Source organism: Dermochelys coriacea, chromosome 1, assembly GCF_009764565.3.
Source record: "Dermochelys coriacea isolate rDerCor1 chromosome 1, rDerCor1.pri.v4, whole genome shotgun sequence".
NCBI lineage: Eukaryota > Metazoa > Chordata > Testudines > Dermochelyidae > Dermochelys > Dermochelys coriacea.
In genome coordinates this window covers 298319467-298344542 of record NC_050068.2, presented here as the reverse complement: position 1 = coordinate 298344542, position 25076 = coordinate 298319467, and the positions used below count along the sequence as shown (strand labels likewise).

The following is a 25076-nucleotide window of genomic DNA, read 5'->3' as shown; positions in this document are numbered from 1 at the left end:
GCGACACAGTATCAAAAGCCTTACTAAAGTCAAGATATACCACATCTACTGCTTCCCGCATCCACAAGGCTTGTTACTCTGTAAAAGAAAGCTCCGACTGGTTTGACACTATTTGTTCTTCACAAATCCATGCTGACTGTTACTTATCACCTCATTATCTTCTAAGTCTTTGCAAATTGATTTCTTAATTATTTGCTCCATTATCTTTCTGGGTACAGAAGTTAAGCTGACTGGTCTCTAATTCCCCGGGTTGTCCTTATTTCCCTTTTTATAGATTGGCACTCTATTTGTCCTTTTTCAGGGTACCCGCTTGGCCCCCACAATATGCCAACTTTTTTATGGCTGACTTAGAACAACACTTCCTCAGCTCTCATCCCCTAATGCCCCTACTCTACTTGCTCTACATTGATGACATCTTCATCATCTGGACCCATGGAAAAGAAGTCCTTGAGGAATTCCTCCATGATTTCAACAATTTCCATCCCACCATCAACCTCAGCCTGGACCAGTCCACACAAGAGATCCTGGACACTACAGTGCTAATAAAGTGATGGTCACATAAACACCACCCTATACTGGAAACCTACTGACTGCTATACTTACCTACATGCCTCCAGCTTTCATCCAGACCACACCACATGATACATTGTCTACAGCCAGCTCTATGATACAACCACATTTGCTCCAACCCCTCAGACAGAGACAAACACCTACAAGATCTCGATCAAGCATTCTTACAACTACAATACTCACCTGCTGAAGTGAAGAAACAGATTGACAGAGCCAGAAGAGTACCCAGAAGTCACCTACTACAGGACAGGTCCAACAAAGAAAGTAACAGAACGCCACTAGCCGTCACCTTCAGCCCCCAACTAAAACCTCTCCAACGCATCATGAAGGATCTACAACCTATCCTTAAGGATGACCCATCACTCTCACAGATCTTGGGAGACAGGCCAGTCCTTGCTTACAGACAGCCCCCCAACCTGAAGCAAATACTCACCAGCAACCATACACCACACAACAAAAACGCTAACCCACAAACCTACACTTGCAACAAAGCCCGTTGCCAACTGTGTCCACATATCTATTCAGGGGACACCATCATAGGACCTAATCACATCAGCCACACTATATTAGAGGCTCGTTCACCTGCACATCTACCAATGTGATATATGCCATCGTGTGCCAGCAATGCCCCTCTGCTATGTACATTGGCCAAACTGGACAGTCTGTACATAAAAGAATAAATGGACACAAATCAAATGTCAAGAATTATAACATTCAAAAAACCAGTTGGAGAGAACTTCAGTCTCTCTGGTCACTCGATTACAGACCTAAAAGTTGCAATTCTTCAACAAAAAAACTTCAAAAAACAGACTCCAATGAGAGACTGCTGAATTGGACTTAATTTGCAAACTGGACACCATTAAATTAGGCTTGAATAAAGACTGGGAGTGGATGTGTCATTATACAAAGTAAAACTATTTCCCCATGTTTATTTCCACCCCCACACACATACACTGTTCCTCACACGTTTTTGTCAACTACTGGAAATGGCCCACCTTGATAATCACTATAAAAGGTTTTTTTTCTCTCCTGCTGGTAATAGCGCACCTTACCTGATCACTCTTGTTACCGTGTATATGGTAACACCCATTGTTTCATGTTCTCTTTGTATATAAAATCTCCCCACTGTATTTTCCACTGCATGCATCCGATGAAGTGAGCTGTAGCTCACGAAAGCTTATGCTCAAATAAATTTGTTAGTTTCTAAGATGCCACAAGTACTCCTTTTCTTTTTGCGGATACAGACTAACATGGCTGCTACTCTGAAATATAAAATAATTGGATATTATACAGCAGATTAGATCATGTGTTTCTGTTTGTATTTCAATGAATGTGTAATTGCTCTATAAACACATTGATTAATGGGTATGAAAATTACCATGCAGATGCAAAGCAAAATTGTTAGTACATATTAAAGAAAGGGAATATAGTATATGGTTATTGTTTAATTTAAAATTTTGTAGATGATATAGTGCACAAGTGTTAAACGTGTTGTGTGTTTATTAATCTAGTTTTTTAGAACTAGGAAAAGTAATTCATTTTAGGTAGAAAAACAATGTCAAAATGTAGTTGATCATTTGAATTGCATGCATATAGTATAATGGTAATTCTAAACATATTGCTTGTTCTTTTTCCACTGTGGATCTCTAAATTAAATATTTTACACATGAATGTGAAAATACAGTTTCTGTGGGTGAAATGATAATTAAATGGCATGTGTTCTAATGGGAATTTCTATGTTTTTTTCTCTTGCAAGAAGGAATATACTAAGTAGTCCATTGCAGGTGAGTTATCTGGGTCAATTTAAATTAGGTTAACGTTGTGTTTTGCAGGGCTGTGAAAAGTCTGGGGGAGGATTAGGGGCGGATATGTGGATTGGAAGGTTGGGTTGATACACATTTTGAATTTCTATATCACTGAGGTATTTACATGAACATCACATTGAAAAACTGTTTGGTACTAAAAACATTGTATTTTAATTTAAATGAATAAATTGTTGCTTGATTTGTTAACATTTAAATTTGCAATTATAAAGGAGGAATTTGTATGTTGAGTCAGGACTGTGAATAAAGGTTAACATTTTCAGATATGAGTACCTAAAGTTAGACACCAAAACCAGCCGTCTAGTTTGTGGAGAGTTGTGGAAAATCTGGTCTCTGAAAATCTGGTCACTTTTTTTCTAGGTGTCCGTCTCAGTATAAAACATAAAATGAGCTGGTCAGCTTGATTCTGGCAGAGTATCCACTCTATTATAGTTAAGGTTGAGCATTGCATTCGGTTTAACAGTTGACTGTAAAGGTACGTTTAAAGTGTAACAGTAGCGCAGGAAGTCATATCCACGCTAGCTTAAATCTAGCTAGTGTGAGTAACGGTACCAATGAGGACATGGCGATGTGGACCCCATACGGGCTAGCCACCTGAGTATGTACCAAGGGTCCCCAGGGGACTTGTACTTGGGCAGCTAACCTGCACTGAAGCCCATGTTACCATGTGCACTGCTACTATAATCGGTGCTAGCTAGATTAAAGCTAGCATGGGTACGCCTATTCACACTATAACTAAACTTAAATTGCAGTGTAGACGTACCCTAAGTGCTCTAAAATCTGCATGCTCAGATGGTCTTGAGATTTGCTGTGCTTCAGAAGGGAGAGGGTGCTAAGTAGTGTTAGTGGTCCAAATTTGGGACCATTTGTGGAAGGGGTTCCCCTTTCGGAGATACCACTCTTTTAAAAACAAACCTCATTCATGGATTCTTTTATACTTTTGGTAAATGTGCCCTGAGTAGTACAGCTACTTTAGAAGGGGCTCTGGCTATTTTCTGAAAGGTAATAAAATTACATATACTGTATGAGACTAGGTGGGTGAGGTAATATCTTTTATTGGACCAACATAAGGAGTGAGCACATAAAGGGACCATTCAAGTTAGAATGTGCTAACCACTTACGCTAAACTATCTGTTCGATTTCGTATTTAGCTGAGACACTCTTAGTACCTTTCCCAGACCTGAAAAAGAGCTTGGTGTAGCTTGAAAGCTTGTCTCTCTCACCAACAGAAATTGATCCAATAAAAAATATTACCACACCCTCCTTGTCTCTCTCATATCCTGGGACCAACATGGTTACAACAACAATACTGTATGCACGTTTGTGGAAATGATTTCTGGGTGTCTTGCAACTTCCATGTGAGCCAGGATTGGGGAGAGGTGGGAAGTCCTTGACCTTGGGAGTGGGGGGGGGGGGTTGAAAGTACACACACACGGCCCTTGACTTGTGAGCTGTGATCCCCTGTGGGTAGACAGCTGAGAACAGGCATGCTTGGTGCGTGGCACAGGCTCACAAAGACTGGCACTGGGGAGAGGGAATGAAAATACCCAGGGAGATGAATGGAGCAGTTCTCGGATCTTAGCACTATTATTTCAGGCTGTATTCATCTCCATGGCGTGTTGTCATTAGCTGAGACTTCACACCTCTGAGCCTCCCGTACTGCAGATGAATGTGTAGAATCCCTTCACCACCCACTAAGGTAGAGACTCTGCATCTCCGCTTTCCTGTCTCCAGCTTGTACTTGCACTCCTCATAGCTCCGCCACCTTTTCACCTCCCCATGGCCCTCCAAATTGCCTAGGAGCATGGAGTGGCAAGGAGGAGGGTGGAACTGGTGGGAGGCGGAGGGCTGGAACCAGTGAGGCACGCGGTGTTTCAAGCAATGGGCATGTTGGAGGAATTGGAGCAGTGGAAGGGTGAAATGAGTAATTGGGGAGAATATCAGAGGTTTGGAGCAATGCAGGCTTCTGTTAGAACTGTGCAGGGAAGAATGGTGTGGAAAGGAGGAGGTCAGAGATGTTCAGGGGAGATGTTGTGGAACTTCAGTTCTGTCTTCCAAAAGCCCCTCATCCATCAGTCAGTGAATGATAGGTACTTATCTGCCACCCATCATTGTAGTGCTTCACAGAAAGTCATGTATTTATCCTCACAACACCCCTGTGAGGTAGGGAAATATTATCCATTTTCTATAGGTGGGGAACACAGTGACTAAGGAACTTGCCCAGGATCACACAGGTACTTTGTGGTGGGGCAGGGAACTGAACTCAGGTCTCCCAAGTCCCATGTCCTAACCACTGCATCAACCTTGTCATCGTACTCCCCTCTTTTCCCCCCCCCCCCATCTGTCACTCTCTCTTCAAAAATTATCCTTACTGAATCCAGGCTGGTCCCCACACTGATCCTTCATTCTTTCCCCAGCTCCTTAGCCTGCAGGTCTCCTGCCAGTACTTGTCTCTCTGTGGGGAGGAGGATTGAGGAGGTAGAACCGGGCTGTGGTGGACAAACAGAGACAAGAGATGCAGAGGCAGTGAAAGTACCAACATGCACCCAATGCATTCTGTGGCTGGAGGAATCATTGCCAAGGAGCCAAAGGCAGTGGAGAGGGAGAGCTGGGCTGTGGTACATCGGGGTGATAAGTTATTTTTTTTTAAAGCCAAGGAAATTAAATGCCCAAACACTTTAACTCTGAATTAAGGTTGCCTAGTGGTGCCCAGGCTCTTCCAGAATGTGGTGAGTGGTTAATTTAAACCTCTGAAAACCGGGAAATACAAAATTAAGGTAAACGCCACCCCTTCATAACAACCTTATCTCTGCCTTCTTGAAATGATGCCTCATCATGACAATTACACATACCGTACACAGTGTAGTTGTAGCTATGTTGATCCCAGGATATTAGAGAAACAAGTAGCTTATATTATAGCTTATATTGGACCAACTTCTGTTGGTGAGAGAGGCAGAGAGAAGCTTTTAAACTGTGAAGACATGTTTACATTATGGGCCCTACAGTGACACAGCTATAGAATTGCAACTACAGCAACGGGGAAGGGTTTTTTCCATGGATGTGGGAACTCCACTTCCCCAAGCAACAGTAGTTAGCTGCATCTCTACCATGGTTTACATTAGCTTAACTACGGTGCTCAGCGGTGTGAATTTTTTCATACCCCTGAACAATGTAGCTAGATCATTCTAAATTTTCAGTGTAGACCAGGGCTCAGTCTACACAGACCATCTCACATTTGCTAAATATTATCTCTCCTTGCCCTGGGGAGTCCTTCTGAGACATTGCTTTCATTAAGGCCACGTCTACATTGCAGAACTATATCTGTTTAACTATGTTGCTTCGGGGTGTGAAAAATCCATACCCCAAGTTACATAGTTATACCCGCCTAACCCCCGTGTAGACAGTGCTATGTCAATGGGAGAGCTTCTCCTGTTGACATAACTCCCGCCTCTCGGGGAGGTAGATTAACCACACCAACTGGAGAGCTCTCCCATTGGCATAGGAGCATCTTCACTAAAGCGCTGCAGCACTATACATGAAGACAAGGCCTCACTCCAAGCTCCAGAGACCGCTGTCATATATGTGACCATACTGCTGAAAATCCACGTGACAAGATGATCTCTGTGCACCACTACTGACACAACCTACGGAGCTCAGCACTGAAATGAGGCATATTTGATCCTTGAAAGAACATGTGCACCTTTTGTCTTATCACAGTAACAGCTCCAACTAATTGCTCCACCTTCAACACATCTGGAGCAGATGCTGATAAATGCTGAAATTCAAATCAGTGTAGCACAGTGCAAACCAATGGCACATTCTGTCTCATGTCTACTCATTATGGACTCCCCTCACAGCAGAACCATTCCAAGTGGCTATTGTCAGCTACAGTGGGCTGAGTTTAGATCGTGAGCTGCTCTCCACATTCTTGAAGGGCATGAGGCACCACTAGGCAACCTTAACTCTGTGTTAATGAAGTTTTGGGACATTTATTATAGAATCACATTATCAGATGCCCTGCCCACCTTCCAGAAGTTACTGGATTCTAGAAAACTGAACTCGTATAATAGTTCACAGCTCCATCCACTATCAGCTCTTCAGTACCCGCTGAGTTGTATCCACCCTCTGGCCAAGTCCCTCTCTCTAGTTATTAGTGGCTTTGCCCATTCTTCTTCTCCTTTAAACTCATAGACACTTGTTACTTTCTTATCATTTCATAAAAGGCTGAATAAGAACCTTATGTTCTCCTTACTTCCCTTTTAACTTTTTAGAGCAACTTTTTCTTGTTCTGATGCTAACCTTGACTTTCCTGTATACCCCAATCACCTTCTACACACTGGCCAGAGTAGGCACGATATGTATTGCCTTACATCCCAAAACATTTCAGTAAAAGAATATTACAACTACAAAGTTAAGTTCTCAAAAGTTGGGAAATAGCTGAATAACGTTTGCCTGCACAATCTTCATTTGGCCACCTTGTGTGTATGCATTATGATACGTTCTTTAGTTGCATGATCACATACTATTTAAAGGTTTGATGTTAGATCTAGTATGGAAAAGGCAGTGTATACTTTAACATATACTCAGCTGGTCAAGCCTAGGCTCTGTGCTTGGCTTTAGCTTAACCACCTAAACATGTTAAAAGGCAGCGTGTCTTACTAAGACCTGGTCTACACAGAGAGTTTATATAGATATAGCTATTGGTTGGAATTGTGAACTTTTTATCAAAATATTTATATCAATACAACTAGTGTGGACTCAGTTATACTGAGGTGCCTTATACTGGTATAGGTTATTATTCCCATTCCGGTATGGGAATAGCTATACTGGTATAAAACACCTTTATGTGGCTATAACTGCATCCAAATTAGTGGGATGTACCACTTTAAATACCAGTAACTGATTAAACAGTGTAATTTTTGAGTATAGACAAGCTCTGAAGGTGTTTGCTAACAACTTCCAACATTACATCTTTAAACCCTAGTCTAGACATGGCTGAAGTGTTCAAACAGTGCCTATCACAGTGTGTGTCAGGGAGGGGCGGGAATCAGAGTTTGGGCCTCTTACCTTACTGTAAGATAAGAAAAGGAGTTAAAATGTCTAAAGCAGGAGAATAATTAAAAATTAAACGTATTAGTTGGTCTATGAAAATTCATGGGGTGCAGATTGTGTTGGCTTTAAGGATCTTTTCAAACAGGACTTGAATTCAGGTTGTGTCCCAGAAGAGAAGACTTTTTCTTCCTAGATAACCCAGAACTTTGTTAGGAATTATACAGCTGTTTCCACTCCTCCTTCATATGTTTGTTAAAACACTACAAATTCTTTTCATTATGCCGGTGATATATATGCCAGGTCAGAGAATAAGAATATGTTATGGCCTGGGTAAATAATGGCCCAGTGGCATTACCTGTTTTCAGGTTTCCTTGACATGTATATCAAACAGTATAATAATGCTGCTGCTATGATTCTCTTTCTTGTTTTTGAATATAGGGATACTATAATTTCTTTCCCCACACATGGAATCATTTTTAAAGTTCACTTCCAGATGTTTAGGGACGAGCTTTTCAGTGGCCTCGGCTCAGAATGAATATAAACCAGAATTCCAAGGATATAGATTTTTCTAACTCTGAGTTGGGTCTCAAGTGCTTCCAATTTTCCCTCCAGCAAAGAATGGTTTTTCATAAGTGATTTTCCATGTTTGGAATCTCTTCTGAAGTTCCTTTGTTCAGACTCCACATGGCCTATTCTCTTCTCATTTCCCAGAAACTGACTTTCTTCTCTGCTGAGATGAATTTTTGAAGAGTCAGTCTTTGTATTCAGGGCCAGCATCATGTCTCTTAAAGAGCTCTGAGTCTTTCTGCAAGAATTTCAGAGAGGCAGGCCAGCACCACTGCAGTCTGTTGCTGTGCAGAGCTCCAGAACTCGTCTGTGTCTGGTCTCTGCATACCTTTCTAAAGAGGAATAAACTGGGTTCTTTTTTTCATCCGTTTGTTGAGAGCAAAATGTTGTATTTAAGTTGCTTTAACTGTGCCTCTCTGTTCTCACAGCCTGTTGGCACCAGCCTGCATCCCCTCCTCACATCACTGTTTTCTGTTCATAGAGTAACCTGGTGTTTGTTCTAATACAGTTTGTGTTTTTTTAAATAGTTTGCCACAGTCAATATCCCAAAAAACATGCATCTCTATTATGAGCCTATTTATCCTATTGATTATGGTGTCAGTGAAGCAACATCTGAGATTCCAGGCTTGGTGGTGATAAAAATGGTTCTCCTGATGTTTCATTTTAATTTTTTTTCCCTTGAAGCCTAGTAAGGAAAATATGCTTTGGTTGACTCTTATCATGACAAAAATCTGCCCAAACTTTTTTATTTTTTTTTTGGTGTGTGGAAAAATAAGGTTTAAAATGAAATGGTATTGCAAGTCTGTAATGTGAATTTCTCTGGAAGACCAATTACATATAGATTAGACCTACTTTGTTTCACAAAACATTTTTAAAATAAAGGCCTTTCAGAAGAACATGTCTTTGTATTCTTTACTAGTGTGGTTAACATCAGTTCTTTGGCTGACATAATCGCATTTACAATGTTATAAAAGGCTTTGTGAAGACTATCAATTACCAGGTTATTTTACCTGTTCATTCACACATCCCCAGTCTGAGTATTTCAAACATGGTAGAACAGAATAAATAAAAGTGTGATAAGAAAAATTGTTTGAAGCTATTTTCCCCCAGTACCTAATGACTGGAGGGAAAAAAAAAAAAAAAAGTTCCTATAAAGGTGATAGAAGCAGCCTGAAAGCACTTGAAAAGCAGGAGTTATCCAAAGCCAAATACCATCTGTCTATCATATGGTTAATCAGATACAGGGTTATTTTTCTGAACGGTTCTTTTCTTGGAAAAGAATCTGTCAGGAAATAGTCGCCAAAGTTAGCTCTGCTTTGAAGTTCTCTTAGCCAGATCCAGAATCCTAGGGCTGTGAAAATCATCTGAATATGAGAGTCTTAAACTCTTCTGCTGTTGTCGAGCAATGAACATCTTAAATACCCAAAGCAGTATCCTGAAAAAATACTTATACCTCATCTGAGAAAATACCATGTGCACACTGTTTTCCTGATTTTTTTTAAAGAGATTTTGCTTGAAATGATTGGGCTACATTGTCTTATTTTGTTTAGGTCTGTTTTAATCTCCTGAGAAAATAAAGTAAAGAATCATTTCTTGCAGGAAGAGTTGTCCCAAATACTGTTTGAAAATGGTGGTCTCATTTTTGCCTATTCTAAAATGTATCATCAAAAATATTTATTGTGTTGTCTGGCTTTACATAAAGTACTATAATCACTGATATTACTTCTGAATCTCAGCTGGGCTTGCAAAATGCCCAAAGATCTTTTTTCCTACCTCTGACACGGCTGTTATGGCTTTGCCCTCCTTTGTCCTCCTACATTTTGACTAGTCCTTGGTCATGTCTACACTATGGGAACTAAAGCAGCACAGCTACAGTGCTACTGTAGTGTCCTAGTGTAGACGCTTTCTACAACTACTTAAGGGTTTTTTTCCCCCATCAGTGTAGGTAATCCACCTCCTTGAGTTGTGGTAGCTATGTTGACATAAGAAGTCTTTCATTGCCTCACCACATGTACACCAGGTGTTAAGTCAACTTAACTGTGATGCTCATTGGTGTGAATTTTTCACACCTGGGAGCATTGTAACCATGTCACCCTAACTTTTAAGTATAGTCCAGGTGTCAGTAAAATGGGTGCTTCCTAGTATAGGATTATTTTACTTTAATTGTGTATACAATTCATAGACAGATTTGGGAAGAATGTGTATACATGTCTCAGTAAGAACTAAATCTGACCAAGGGTATGGTTTCATGCCTTAAAAGATCATCCTTGGACAAAGATCACAAATTCTGATTGCTTGTGTTTGTTTTGTTTTTCTTCTAAAGAATTGCAGAGAAATAAAACTAGGCTCTCATCACATAAAAGCCCAGCACATTTTTATAAAAGGAAATTGGCCAGTGGTGTGTGAAAATGACCAGTGTTAACCACTTAATAGAGGAAGAATCTCTGCCACATTCCTGTTTGGGTAGGGTACATGAGATTAATATCATTGCTCCTTTTCAACCTGAGCATCTAGGCAAAGTTCTAAGTACCAAGGTACATTGCAAATAATACATAATAGGGGCTTAATACAATTTCAAATATAAATTTAAAAAATCATTAGATGGGGCTGCAAGTACAAGTGAAAAGAATGGGAGCAGAAAGGGGGTTAAAATATCAAAGAAGTTATTTCAGGTAGTCAGACAGTTTCCCTTTTCCTGCATGTAGAAGCTCTGCACATTTCTACTTCAAGCTCTTTGCAGCCATTGATGTCTTCTTTCTTACCTTCCCCCACTCCCACTTGGGTTCAGTTACTTTGCATCCTCTGAGGTGCAACCTCTGGGTGATGTCAATTCTAAACTGAGCTCTCCCTTATGAAGTTACATTGTACTGGGTTGAGCTGCCAATAGCATCAAACCTATAGAGCTCCTTTGAAGCTCTAAACAGGAAATTGATCTGGCTTTGCCATTATGGGTGATTTTAAATTTCCAATATTTAATGTTTCATCTTCAAAGTGTTATCAGAAGATCAACTAATCGTTACCTTTAAATAAAAATGAATGAGATGGGCACAGGTGACAAGGTAAAACCCAGATTTTATTACAAGCAAAAGTGTGAAATGCATTTAGTGTTTGCTCATCTCTCTTTCTTTATTCAGATATTTTATTCCAGGTGGGTGTTACTGCATTAGAAGAAAAATTCTTTTCCTCCCCAAGTTCTATTTTTCAGAAATTTCCTTCATTAAGAATTATTTTTTGGGTCAAAGTAGTACTGAACTAGCTACCTTTGCCCTTGTGACCTTACAGCAGGCCTGCAGGGGAGGAAACATTTATAAGAGGCTTAACAAAATGTATGTTGAATCTATTATTCATTGTTCATCACTTGTTTTTGGTGGTGTAATGTTACTTTAACCTTATTTGGGGTGGGGGAAATTATGCTGCTTATGTAAATATTCTTGCATTTAATCAGTTTCTCAAATGTATTGCTTCTAGGTTTACAGGCAAGACTGTGAAACCTTTGGCATGGTAGTGAAGATGCTGATTGATAAAGATCCTTCATTAGAAAAGTCCATTCAGTTTGCCCTGAGACAAAATTTGCATGAGATAGGTGAGCGATGCATTGAAGAACTTAAACATTTCATTGCTGAATATGATGCTGCCAATCAAGAGTTAGCAGAGTCCTTTAAAGAGGGTGCATATTAAGAACAAAAAATATGCTTTTAGATTTTCCATATTGTATATGCCGTTAATATATAAATATGCTTTTTGTGGAGAAGGGGAATACTTGCTGGAGGTTTGAAGCCAAGGCCCGTGTACCTTCATAGTAGCTGACGATAGATTGTTCATTGTCCAGGTCATTTAATTGTGTTCTTCTAATGTGTATTTGTTTTGTGACATTTATTCCTTTGAAAAGGATACATGTTTCAATAATGATGTAAAGTGACAAACTATTTTTGAAATCCTTTACACAATTACCTAGAAAAAAAGATTTGTTCGATGTATGTATACTTTTGTTTCAATGTTTAGAAGTGTGAGTAAGCACTGTATTTTTATTAAAATAACACAAAGCAGTTCTTCATTCCTCAGCCTATATTCAAAAACAAGGATGTTCTCTTGTTTATACATGCTATAGAAAAACTTGCAAGGTTGTTCATGACCGTGGTTTACTTTTATCATATATTTTTGCCTTGTGGTTTTAAAGTTCAGGTCCATTCTGAAAAATGACATCTGTGGATTCCTTGTTTGACTCAGTGACTGCCAGAACAATTTGCTCACTTGACAAGGGAAGTGATGTCTTTTCTAATTTTAGCACTGCAAACTCCACTTAATATCCTAAAGACAAGCTGGGTTGTTTTCTTTTCATGTATCATCAGTATAAAATTGGTTTGGTAGGCTGAATTCTACTTTCAGTTACATCTGTGCAACTGAGGGCAGAATTTTCCCTGTGGTTCAAACTTAGTTAACAGTTCTGCTTGATACTTAGAGCAGTACAGGGCTAACTAGAGGTTTGTTGTTGTTTTTTTTTTTTTTAAAGTGAAAAAAATAATTGTGACAGAAGAAAAGGTCCACTGGGCAACAGTGCTAGTTCTGATATAAGTGAAATTTCTGAAAAGTGATTAAGGATCAGTTTGTGGTACCTTGTTAAAATTAAGAGTCTGCATCTTCATTTTTAAAAAGAGATTGACATATTAGAAACATTCCACCTTAGACAGTTACAAAATTTCTAAGACATATTACACAGAGGTTAGTAGAAGCAGAGTTAAGCTCCTTGTATCTATCTGTATTACATAACATGTTTGAAACTAAATGTAAAGAGCCAATGACTTTAAAACCGACCACTTCTATGACACGTAGGCTGCTTCACCTAACAAATACTGTGAGCCCCATTCTACAGTCGTGTACTATCATTAACTTCATTGGGACTACTTACAAGGGAGTAAACAAATGTATGGTAATCATTTTGTATGTAGAAGTTGGTGTGTACTCATACTCACCATTACCGTTCTTCACAATGGGTTGCACATACTGGGTTGCACCTTTCTGGTATAGGAATTCAATAAACGTCTACATCAGACTCATGCTATGGGTCTGGTTTGTTTTAGCGTCAGTGCCTGTGCTTTAGATTGACTCTTCTGTGATAACGAATTTATCCAATGCAGTTAACTATTCATACAAAAACTGAAACTGTTTGAAAAATGGCTGAGTCTTTCCTCACCTACTATCATAGGCGCCGACTCTGTGGGTGCTCCCTGCCCCCTCCTCCCCGCTCCAGCTCACCAACACTCCACCTCCTCCACGAGCGCGCTGCGTGCCCGCTTTTTCCCCCTAGTTCCCAGCGCTTGTACCGCAAAACAGCTGTTTTGTGTGGCAGGGAGGGAGGAGGGGGAACGCAGCATGCTCGGGAAAGAGGTGGGGCCAGAGCGGGAATTTGGGAGGGGTCCAATAGGGGCAGGAAGGGGGTGGAGTTGGGGTGGGGACTTTCCGGGAAGAGGTTGGAATGGGGGCAGGGCAGGGAAAGGATGGAGTCGGGGCGGGGCCAGGGGCTTGGGGGGGGCACAAGCACCCACCGGCGCTGGAGAAAGTTGGCACCTATGCCTACTATGTTTTCAGCCTTTGAAAAATTTTGTCATTGTTAGCTACGAGTACTCTCGTAGCAAAATCAGTGTTATACATAAGTTTGTACTCATGGTTAGAACTCTTAAGGTTATAAGCACTGAACAAAATTTAGGAATATGTGTTTAATAATAATACATCTTGCTAATAATTATGACAAATGCCTACTGTTCTTGTCAAGAATGCCAGTTTTTACTGTACTTCAGTATTCTTCATTAAGGAATATGTTCCTAATGCTTAATTTGCAACAAATAATCTCTAAAAAGTAGAGAATATTGTGAGCACATGCTTTATTTTATGAAAATCTGTTTTACATAAATCATCTGTTTCTCAAATCAGATTAAATCTGTGATAGCAACCAAGGGCTCCTATTGTACAACTTAATGTGTTTTTTCTAGAATTGGTATTACTATAAAGTTTGCTAACCTGAAATTCACATTGAATGCTAGGTTGCTTCCCCCCACCTCCTGGTTTTGTGCTTGTTTCAAGACTTAATGCGTAAAACCCTTTGTGTGCTTTAGCTATTCACAGTGTTGATGTAAGTGAGAAATTAATGTCCCCACAAATCCAGTAAATTTAAAGCAAGAAAATGGCTTCTTCTGCTATGGATATAAGTATACATGGGAGTGTGCGCACTCGTTTTAAGTTTTGTATAGTGAAAATATAGTAGGGTTGTCTTCTGCACTGAGAAATCTGCATTGTAGACACAGGTGCGTGGGGACTAATAGGGAGATGGTGTCGGGGCAAGGAAATTATTGGTGGAAGTGGACGGAATCTGCACTGGAGAAGGTGTAGGTCTACTCTGGCTTCACCCATAGTACATGAACAGGTGAGCTAGTTAAAGCAAAACTTGTTTCTAGCATTCATGAATATGCGTATACCCTTAAAATATGGGTGCACAGTGTAAATGCAGTGCTGTCTGTCTGAAGATGTAGACAGCCTGAAACAATAGGTTTGAGAGGGTAGGAACTGACCTGTTAATCTCAATGGGTGGTCAGCTTTAACTTTGAGTTACAATTTAAATGGTTAAACATGTCATTGCAATTATTTTCATTCTGTGTATGGATCTATAGCCTCTGCAGTGAAATGGAATGCACCAGAGAGTGTACAGTTTAAAGATATGGCCCCTTCTCTCTGCTGTCCAAGCCTAATTTTATTTTTCCTCAGAGAATGCAGCTGCCACATATCCCATTTGCCATCGGAGACTCAAAGTCCAGGCTTCCTCTAGGATGAGGGTGCACACTCCATTTTGTGGCAGTGCAGCTTATATGCATTAGGTGGTCTGCACCAGTTGTAACAAAAGGAATATTGCTTTCTCCAATACAAGTTTACTTAGGCCTTGTTTATATTAAGAGGGAATACTGTCCCCATTTGCTTGACCTGTAAATACCAGTGATTAGACACTAAGTATCTTTGTTGTTGGGGCGGGGGAAGATAACGGAACCAATTTTTAAATTAAAATAACCATGATGCATTGGCCACCCTCAGCAAGGCATGCAAAACATCACTTATTTGTCAATCAAATAGGGCTAATATGGTAAGCCCCTTTCAGTGGGTAATTCTCATACCCCTCACAAGCAGTCTTTCTCTTCCCTCTCCCCCTGCCGAAGAGGAAGATGAGTATCATTCTTCATCCGCTCTGATAATTGGAATGTTTCACCTGCTTACCCTTTTGGGGGTATTTTTTATAACCTGTATATATTTGGAAGTCAAGTCAGACATACGGGGTAAGTATTGGCATGTAAGTTCAAAAGCCCCTAATTGGTACCACCGAGCCTGGCCTCGTTAATTTTATCCATATAGACAAATGCTTGGCTTCCAGGGCCCTATGACCACATCCTAAATCAAAACATTCCTCAGCTTTGGTTTCTAGGGTGAGATCATCTTCAGCCCAGGATGCACCTATTATGCAAAAGTATTCACAGCAATGTATACAGACTCTTCTCCACATCTGTCTCTGGGTGAACATATATTTCAGCAGCAAGTTTCTGAAACTGATTTGAGAGCATATTCCATCTTCTTCTTCACAGAATGAGGCTATGGCTCCTCCTCAGGTATCGTCATTAGATAAGAAGTCATTTTGAGACTTGGTCCACTGAATGGCAGAAGCTTTGGAGATTCCTGTTCAGACTGCTCAAGAAAAAGGACATAAGTTACTAAACATTTTGCATCCATTTCTACCAGAGAGGCTTGCCCTACCTTTAAATGAAGGCTTCTTAGAGCCAACCCTGTTTTTATGGTAGACTCCAGCATCTATACCACCCACTGCTAAGAAAGTTGAAAACTGGTATCAAGTCCTTTCAACAGGCTTCTAATATTCTACACACATCCTTCTCCAGGGTCCTCAGTAGCGACAGCAGCACACAAGAGAAATTGAACCTCCAGAAGACCAGAACCATCATGCATATTGCATAGTACTTGTTGCCTCCAATCAGTTTCATTGCAGTTTCAGCAGCATAATGGTGTCTTGTAGGAAGGTTTTAGCTATTAACTGACCATTCATAGATGAACTTTTGTCAGACTTCAGAGGAATTTAAATCTTTATCAAGATACTCAGTAACTTTGCCCCACATAAGATAATAACTCTCAGGCCTTTTTAAGTTAAATCTTTTTTGGCTCCTTCTCCTCTGATTAGTACTAAGGGACTAATGTTTCAAACTATGTTGGAAGATCTTCCTTTTGAAGGGAATCATCTAGTTCAGTTCTAAAACTGAGTCATTATCTACACTGAAAGGTACTCGTACTATATTACTGTCATTGGGCATCTACACTTCCAATGCAAAAAGAGAGATAAGGTGGATGAGATATCTTTTATTGGACCAACTGTTGTTGATGGAAGGGAGAAGGTTTTGAAGTTGGTCCAATAAAAGATATCTTGCCCACCTTGTCTCTCTCTTATCCTGGGAACAAGATAGCTACCATAACACTACAAAATACAAAAAGAAGCATACTCTCATGAAACAGCCTGTCACTATTCCTTTTAATCATCCTTATCAGAGAAAAATGGATTTTTTTTAAAGAAGAAACAATGTATTCATGGAAGACCTTCATCGACATCAACTTTGTCTGCTGCTAAGACTGGCTTTAAAAAGTTGTTTGATGTATATACAGAGGACTATTAACCAATCTCGGAGGGTCTTTTTTTCTACCTTACCCCTTTTGGGCACCATTTGCATTATTTCCAGGAAGTGATGGAGTAGTGTCACCAGCAGCGGATAAGTACTATGCATCCGATGAAATGGGCTGTAACCCACGAAAGCTTATGCTGTAATAAATTTGTTAGTCTCTAAGGTGCCACAAGTACTCTAATTCATAAAGGTTATTCTGTTCAATTCCAAGACATTCCTACCTTCCGTTTCAGGGACCCGTCTCATAAGACACCTTCACACAAGATGTTGAGGGTCTGTTGGCTCTTAGTGCTATGCAGGAGGTTCCCTTCCCAATATCAGAGAAAGGGATCTGTTCCCGATATATTCTAGTCCCCCAAAAAATTGAGAGGCTGGTGTCCAGTATTGGACTTGAGAGTTCAGATTTCAAATAGTAACCCTGTTCTCCACGCTTCCTTCCCTAGATCCCCTAGACTAATTTGGAACTCTCAGTTTTCTGCTTGATGGATGGAAATATGCATCTTGTAGATTATCTGCCTTCTGTAAAGGGCAATGCACATTACCAGTACAGGGTGCTGACTTTTGGATTCTTGATGGCTTCAAGGACTTTCACAAAAGGTCTGGCTGTGGTACTGGCACATCTCAGAAAGAAATGTTTGAGTTTACACATATCTTGACAATTGGTTGAGAAGAGGACAGTCTCCAGAGCAGGTGCTAAGCAATGTTCAGTACCTCAGACACCTGTTCTCCAGACTGGGACTGAGTGTGAAACGTGAAAAAATCATTTAAACCCAACAAAAAAAGATAGCAGGGATTGGGGTTCTACTCGATTCAATGACGGCTCAAGATATCTGCTGCAGACCAGATTTGACAATATATTAGAGTTGATCAATCAGCTGCAAAACAATCCATGTACTACAGCAAGGATATGTCTCTGATTTTAGGTCATATAGTTCATGTACTCTAATGACCTGTTTAACAGACTAGATCTTCGTTGTCTTCAGGGGTGCTTATGGATGGTATATCACGCTGCTGTTTTCAAGACAGACATGCGGATACCCATACCTCAAGAAGTTTTGAACTTCCTCAACTGGTGAAATGATCCACATCAGGTCTGTAAGGGAGTTCTGTTCTTCCCAGCACTTCCCACAAGGTCAGCAGTGACCAATACTTCAATATTGGGGTGGGGAGCGCATAGCAGCAACTTTATAGTATAGGTAAAGTAATCTCTGATTTTAATTTAAATCAGTCCACTCACCTTCTTTTCCCCAAAGCCTCATTCAACCAAGAGTGAAGCTGCCTTACATACTTTACATGTTCTCAAAGCTCGGTGATTTACTTATCTAGAGCAAAACCATCGAGGCAGTGCCTTAGGCTATTTATTTCAATTGCCAAGATCCGAGGGTCAAACAAGAATTTCTAATTGGATGTCGCGTTGCATAAAGTTACATTTTGAGGTGGCCAATTTAGAACTCCTAGGCCAACGATCTTGTGCACGAAAGCAATAATTCCATGGAATTGGTGTATCCAGCACAACATAACACTAACAGTAGTTCACCTTCCAAGCATAAACAACACGCTGGCAGACCATCTAAGCAGGCATTTTTCTCAGAATCACGAATGGTCCTTAAAGGATTTGGTGATCCAGTTCATTTTCAGTCTGTGGGTTTCTTGCCATATAGATTTGTTTGCAACCCAACAGAACAAGAAATGCAAAGCATTTTGTTTCATGGGAGGACAAAGACCAGGTTCTCAGAGATGCCATATTAATCCCCTGGACTCATGCTTGTCTGCCCATTCCTCTGATCCCTAGTGTGTTAAGGAAGGTCAAATAGGACAAAGCCTCAGTCACTGGTCCAAGCAATACAGAAATCAGAAATATGCTAGGTGACACTTCCAATATCTCTACTTCTCCTACCAGACTTAATTACCTAGAACAATGGGACAACATTTCATCCATACTCCCATTACATCTCACTGCTTGGAAACTGGCTGGCTAACAGACTTGTAGAAGAATTGTCCTGTTGATGTACAGAGCATATTGATTCAGAGCAGACTGCCGTCCACAAAGACAACATATAATGCAGAATGGAAGTGTTTTTCATCCTGGGCTTACCAACATAATCTTTTCCCACAAGAGAAACCCACTCCTCATATCCTTGAGTATCTATCCTTAAAAGGTTGGTTTGTTGTTATGCTCATAATGTGTTTATTTGGCTGCTATCTCTGCACATCATCCACCAATTCAAGATCATCCAGATTTTTCTCTCATCCTTCAGTTAAAAAGTTTGTAAAAAGTCTTTTGAGATATTTTCCTCTGCTAAAACTCCTCCCTCCATCTTAGAATATTATTGTGGTCCTTATCAGTCTGATGGGACCTCCGTTTGAGCCATTAGCCTCATGCTTATTTCTCTATGAAGATGGTATTCCTAGTTACATACAGGGTCTGTGAATTGAAGGTTCAATGGTGAAACTCCCATGTATGATTTTCACAGGGATAAAGTTTTGCTCTAGCCATACCCTAAGTTTCTTCACAATATACTCTCTGATTTAACTTTCACGTCAAATTCTACCAGAGTACAGGTTACTTCTGCAGTATCTGTTAGGGAAGGGGTGAGCAGACTACGGCCTGTGGGCCAGGTTCAGCCCATCAGAAATTTAATCCGGCCCTTGAGCTCCTGCCGGGGAGCAGGGTCAGGGGCTTTCTGCACGGCTCCCAGAAGCAGCAGTATGTGCCTCCTCTGGCTCCTATGCCTAGGGACAGCAGTGCTCCACACACTGCCCCTGCCCCAAGCACCTCCCCCGCAGCTCCCATTGGCCAGGAACCTTGGCCAATGGGAGTTGCAAGGGTGGTGCCTGCAGTCAGGGGAGTGCGCAGAGCCTCCTGGCCAGCACCGCGCCTCCGTGTAAGAACTGGAGGGAGCATGCTGCTGCTTCCGGGAGCTGCGGGGGTGGCGCCTGCAGATGGGGCAATGCGCAGAGCTGCCTGGCTGCACCTCCACGGAGGAGCTGGAAGGAGGATATGCCGATGCTTCTAGGAGCTGCTTGAGGTAAGCGCTGCCCGGAGTTTGCACCCCTGAGCCTCCCCCACCCCCCTGCACCTCAATCTCCTGTCTCAGCCCTGAGCACCCTCCTGCATCCCAAACCCCTCATCCCCAATCCTACCCCAGAGCCTGCACCCCCAGCCGGAGTCCTCAACCCCCCCTGTGCCTCAGCCTCAGCCCTGATCCCCCTCTTGCCCTCCAAACCCAGCCCGGAGCATGCTCCTGTACTCCAATCTCCTCATCCCCAGTCCCATCCCAGAGCCTGCTCCCCAGCTGGACCCCTTGCCCCCCTGCACCCTAACCCTTAATTTTGTGAGCATTCATGGCCCGCCATACAATTGCTATACCCAGATGAGGCCCCCAGGCCAAAAAGTTTGCCTACCCCTGTCTTAGGGGAATACCCATAGCTGATAGATGTGGGACTGCTACTTGGAGTAGTATACATACTTTCATTAGCCATTACTCTTTAGTTCAGGCATCTCATTCAGGTGCCAAGTTTGGGAGGGTTGTGTTCCACTCATTTAATTAGGCTTGCAGTACCAACCCCCATCCATGACATACTACTTGAGACTCACCAGAAGTGAAACACATGTAAACAAGTTTCAGAGTAGCAGCCGTGTTAGTCTGTATTCGCAAAAAGAAAAGGAGTACTTGTGGCACCTTAGAGACTAACAAATTTATTAGAGCATAAGCTTTCGTGAGCTACAGCTCACTTCATCCAATGAAGTGAGCTGTCGCTCACGAAAGCTTATGCTCTAATAAATTTGTTAGTCTCTAAGGTGCCACAAGTACTCCTTTTCTCTTTACATGTAAACAAGCACTTGAAGAAAGAAGTTACTTACCTTTAGTAAATAGAGTTCTTCGAGATGTGCTGTTTACATGTATTCTAGGACCCACCCTCTTTTCCCCCGTCTGTTGAGTCTAATAGCCTCGCCTTGATAGTGGCATTGGAAGTGAGGGTCGGCTGGTTGCTCCGCCCCCTCCTTTACACCCACGAGGGGGCTGTGGCTCAAGATCAGCGGGGCAGCAGATTCAACCAATGGATACTACTGGTTGAAGCATTCCAGTCTCCGCTGCATGCATGCCAGAAGTGGAATACATGCAAACACCACATCTCCGAGAACTCCAATTACTAAAGGTAAATAACTTGCCTTTAGGGCAATGGTTCTCAACCTTTTTGGATTCAGGACCCATTTTAAATGTTAAGGGCCTGTCGTAGTCTAGGGGTGGAGACCCTGGGGTGGTCTAGGGGTGGAGATGTTGGGGTGGTTTTGGTTGGAGCCAGCCTCCAAGGGTTGTTGGGTCCTGCCTGGTACTCACCCCACAGTGGTGGCTCCTGCAGTTCCTGTGCTGTGGGGCTGTCTGGGCTTGGCTTTCTACTCCAGGTGTTGCAACCTCCAGGTTTGCAGCACTGCTTGGGTTTGGCCCCGCCCCCTCCGACTGGACCAAATTTGTGAGTGGAGTGTGACCTAGCTCCTAGGCCTACCCGAACTCCTGTCGTCATGGGCCAAACCTGAGTGGTGCTGGGACCCAAGAGGTTGAAGTGCCTGGAGCAGGGAAGCAAGACCAGGCAGTCCCATGGGACAGGAACCACAGGAGCTGCCACGTGACCCTTTGAAACATTCTGGCGAACCAATTTTGGGTCCTGACCCTCAGGCTGAGAAGCCTTGCTTTAGAACAGTCAGAGGTGGGAGACCCCCATTCAACCTTTTCTTCCCCATCAGAGGAGGAAATTGAAGCCAGGACTCCCACATCCCAGGTGAGTTTTCTACCCATCCTGGCCATTTTGTATGGAGTGAGGTAAGTGACTCATCCTCACAAGAAACAACTAAGCCACTTGACTCCAGGAGAGGAGTTCCTGAATGTGCATCTCAAGTAGAGCTAGACACCTCTCTGCAGCCCACACTTTGGTACCTAACTCAGGGAAGAGTGGACTTTTGTGGACTGCATTGTGGACTGTGCTTTTGTGGACTGCATTCATATGTACCTTTTCTTCCCGTGCGCTTTATGGATACCATTGTGGTTCCAGTGATTTTCTAGCTCCTACAAGTTAAGTGCTGCAATGCCAAGTTTCTTTGTGGATCTGGGGCCTTGTCTCCATGTAGGAGTACATAGAGATCTTAGTCATTGTCCAGATGGAATGGCTGACTCAGCGCACGCAGTATTTAGTAAAAAGTACTCCAAAATCTCCAGAAATTAAAACCTAGCTTTACTGAAAAACAAAGGAAAAGCGTTTTGGCAAACTTCTGCAACATCTTCCACAGGCTTTATGTCCCTTTATCTCCAAATATTGCTTTGGACCTCTAGGAAGTCTTACATTAGTATATTACTCCTGGGGGAATTCTGCACACAATATTGTCAAAATAACACTATATCATATGCCAATTTTAATTATTTTGGTAATTTATATCAAAATACCTATCGGTAACTATGAAAAAAAAATTCCCCCTGGAGTAGAGTGTTAAAGGCAACCCAATTCCTGTTTCTCTTCTCCATCCCCCAAAGCCCAGCCAGCCTCTCACTCCCTGCAGAGCCCAGCTGCAGGGCACCCCCAGCACAAACACTCACAACCCCTACCCTTCCAGAGCCTAGGGATCCAGAGGGAGAAACAGCCTGATGCTGGGTCCTGGGCTTGTGTGGAGTTTCCCGCATGATGCCTCCTTTCTTCAGGGCATGCTGGGAATTGCAGTTGCCCAGAACCCTCCAGTTCCTTCCCTGCTCTCCTGGGCAGTGTCTTCTATTTGTGAGCTGGGTCCAGCATCCCCTAGTGGTGGACAGCAGCTCTGCAGCTCATTTCGGGGGGGCGGGGGTAGGAAATTCTGCACAGAACATTAATTTTTTTCACAAATTCTGCATCGCACAGTGTATATGTGCACACAGTGATACTGCACCAAGTAAAATTGTTCTCTCAGTTTTGGTCTACACCATTTTCTAAGCAACATAATTGCAGAGATTTTAAAATGTACTTTTCCATTTTTTTATGTAGTCACTTGTTCAAAGAGGACACTGTCAGCATGACAAGCCCTAAGTACACTTCCACTCCTGAGAGAAGAAACACTGATTTTAGAAAGATACCTGGTTTTACAAAGATTTTACGCCCTGGAACAAAGCTGAAAGTCTTGTTTCAATGCAAAAATTTAAGACCTATCTTGAACACAGCACTCCGGACACTGAACTGCTAATACTTGTAACACTGCAACAGCCACGTTGCCCTTGAAGTATTTCCAAACTGACTAGAAAATGGTCTCAATTAGCCTTTGAATGGCATATGTTATCATATCATAACATCATTTGTTTTCCAAAAGTGGCCAGTGCCAGAACATGACAAATATTGAGTGGAGCCATCCCTTGTCATCCAGTCCTAGCTTCTGGCAGTCAGAGGTTTAGGGATACCTACAGCATGGGGTTGCAACCCTCACCATTTTGACTAATAGTGATTGACAGACCCATCCTTCATGAACTTATCTAATTCTTTTTTTAACCCAGTTATAGTTTTGGCCTTCACAACATCCCTTTGGCAACAAGTTTCACATGTTGACTGGGTGTTGTATGAAGTACTTACATTTGTTTTAAACCTGCTGCCTATTAATTTAATTGGATGGCTCCTTGTTCTTACTTTGGGCAAGGGTAAATAATTCCTTATTCACTTTCTCCACACTCTTCATGATTTTATAGACCGCTATCATATTCCCCCCCATTAGTAGTCTTCTCTAAGATGAACAGTCCGTCTTTTTAATGTCTCCTCAGATGGAAGCTGTTCCATACCCCTTGTAAGCATTTTTGTTGCCCTTCTCTGTGCCTTTTCCAATATATGCTTTTTTGAGACTGGGTGACCAGAACTGCACACAGTATTCAAGGTGTGGGCATACCATGAATTTATATAGTGGCATTATGATGTTTTCTGTCTTATCTATCCCTTTCCTAATGGTTCCTAACATGGTTAGTTTTTTTCAGACTGCTGCTGCCTATTGACTCCAAGATCGCTTACTAGAGTGGTAACATCATGTATAGTTGGGATTGTTTTCTAAAATGCATTACTTTGCACTTAACATTAAATTTCATCTGCCCTCTTCTCTTGTCACCTGGTGACTTCCCTTTAACTCTTCAGTTAGCTTTGGACTCAGCTGTATTAGGTAATTTAGTATCATCTGCAAACTTTGCTATCTTACTGTTTACCTGTCTTTCCAGGTCATTTATGAATGTTGAACAGCACAGCTCCTTGCAGGACCTTGCTGTTTACCACATTCCATTGTGAAAACTGATAATTTATTCCTACTCTTTGTTTCCTGTCTTTTAATCACTTACTGATCCATGAGAGGAAGGCAAAAGCTTTTTGAAAGTCTAAGTTCACTATATCCACTGGATCACTCTTGTACACACTTGTTGACACCTTCAGGAAATCTAGATTAGGCATGATTTCCCTTTACATTCTTTACAGTAGTTTCAACAAATTACTGAAGTTAGGCTCACTGTCTTGTAATTGCCAGTACATTCCTACAGCTATACTCTTAAAAATTAAAGCATGGAATTTATCTTCATAGAGATTCTATGGTAGTTTGAGTCATTTAAGAATTTTACTATATTGAACTATATTTTTCCACATACAGTGCCACTTCCCCACCAGCGTGACCTACTTTGTCATTCCTATGAATTGTGTAGCTCTGTTAGTGTCTTTGTTTCAGTCTGCAAAAGATGTAAACCAAAAATGTTCACTGCTTGGACTCTAGCTGTTTGGTTAAAGTAGCAATGCATTTGCTTGCAGTATGGGAGTCTCAGACTCATGCAACACAAATGGTTGCCTAGATGACCACCCCATTGTACTCCTAATTGTCAAATAATTTGCTTAACTCTTTTGAAAATCAATGTTCTTTCATATCCTCAGAAAAAGTGCAAGACTGGTTCTAGTTTTCAATATGCCACATTTTTAGGGATATTGTATAAGAGCACCTGCTCTATTTTATTATTTAATTAAGTTTGGTGAGGTAGTCAAACCCATAGGCATTGGCATTTTATGTATAACTTTAATTATATTTTTTGCTAGCAAATTTCAGTATTTACACATTGCATCATAGAACTGGAAGGGACCTTGAGAGGTCATGTAGTCCAGTCCCCTCCACTTGTGGCAGGACTAATTATCTAGACCATTCCTGAGAGGTGTTTGTCTAACCTGCTCTTAAAAAACTCCAATGATGGAGATTCCACAACCTCCCTAGGCAATTTATTCCAGTGCTTAACCACCTTGACAGGAGGTTTTTCCTAATGTCCAACCTAAACCACCCTTGCTGCAATTTAAGCCCATTACTACTTGTCTTTCCCCTCAGAGG

The 25076-nt window shown here is 41.5% G+C and overlaps 1 protein-coding gene across 13 annotated transcripts in view; it reads left to right on the top strand.

The window, feature by feature from the left end:
* PPHLN1 (periphilin 1) overlaps positions 1–25076 on the top strand; it is a 182884-nt gene that overhangs the window by 141761 nt on the left and 16047 nt on the right. For 6 of the 13 annotated variants that reach the window (XM_043494611.1, XM_038372138.2, XM_043494617.1 and 3 more), the window contains one exon: positions 11481–13098. The exons of 4 other annotated variants lie outside the window; for them this stretch is intronic. In XM_043494611.1, the coding sequence (XP_043350546.1) occupies positions 11481–11690 (210 nt within the window). In that variant the 3' untranslated portion in view covers positions 11691–13098. Of the gene's footprint in view, positions 1–11480; positions 13967–25076 lie in introns of those variants that run through there. 3 more of the 13 variants (XM_043494569.1, XM_038372093.2, XM_038372119.2) reach the window with 1 other exon arrangement.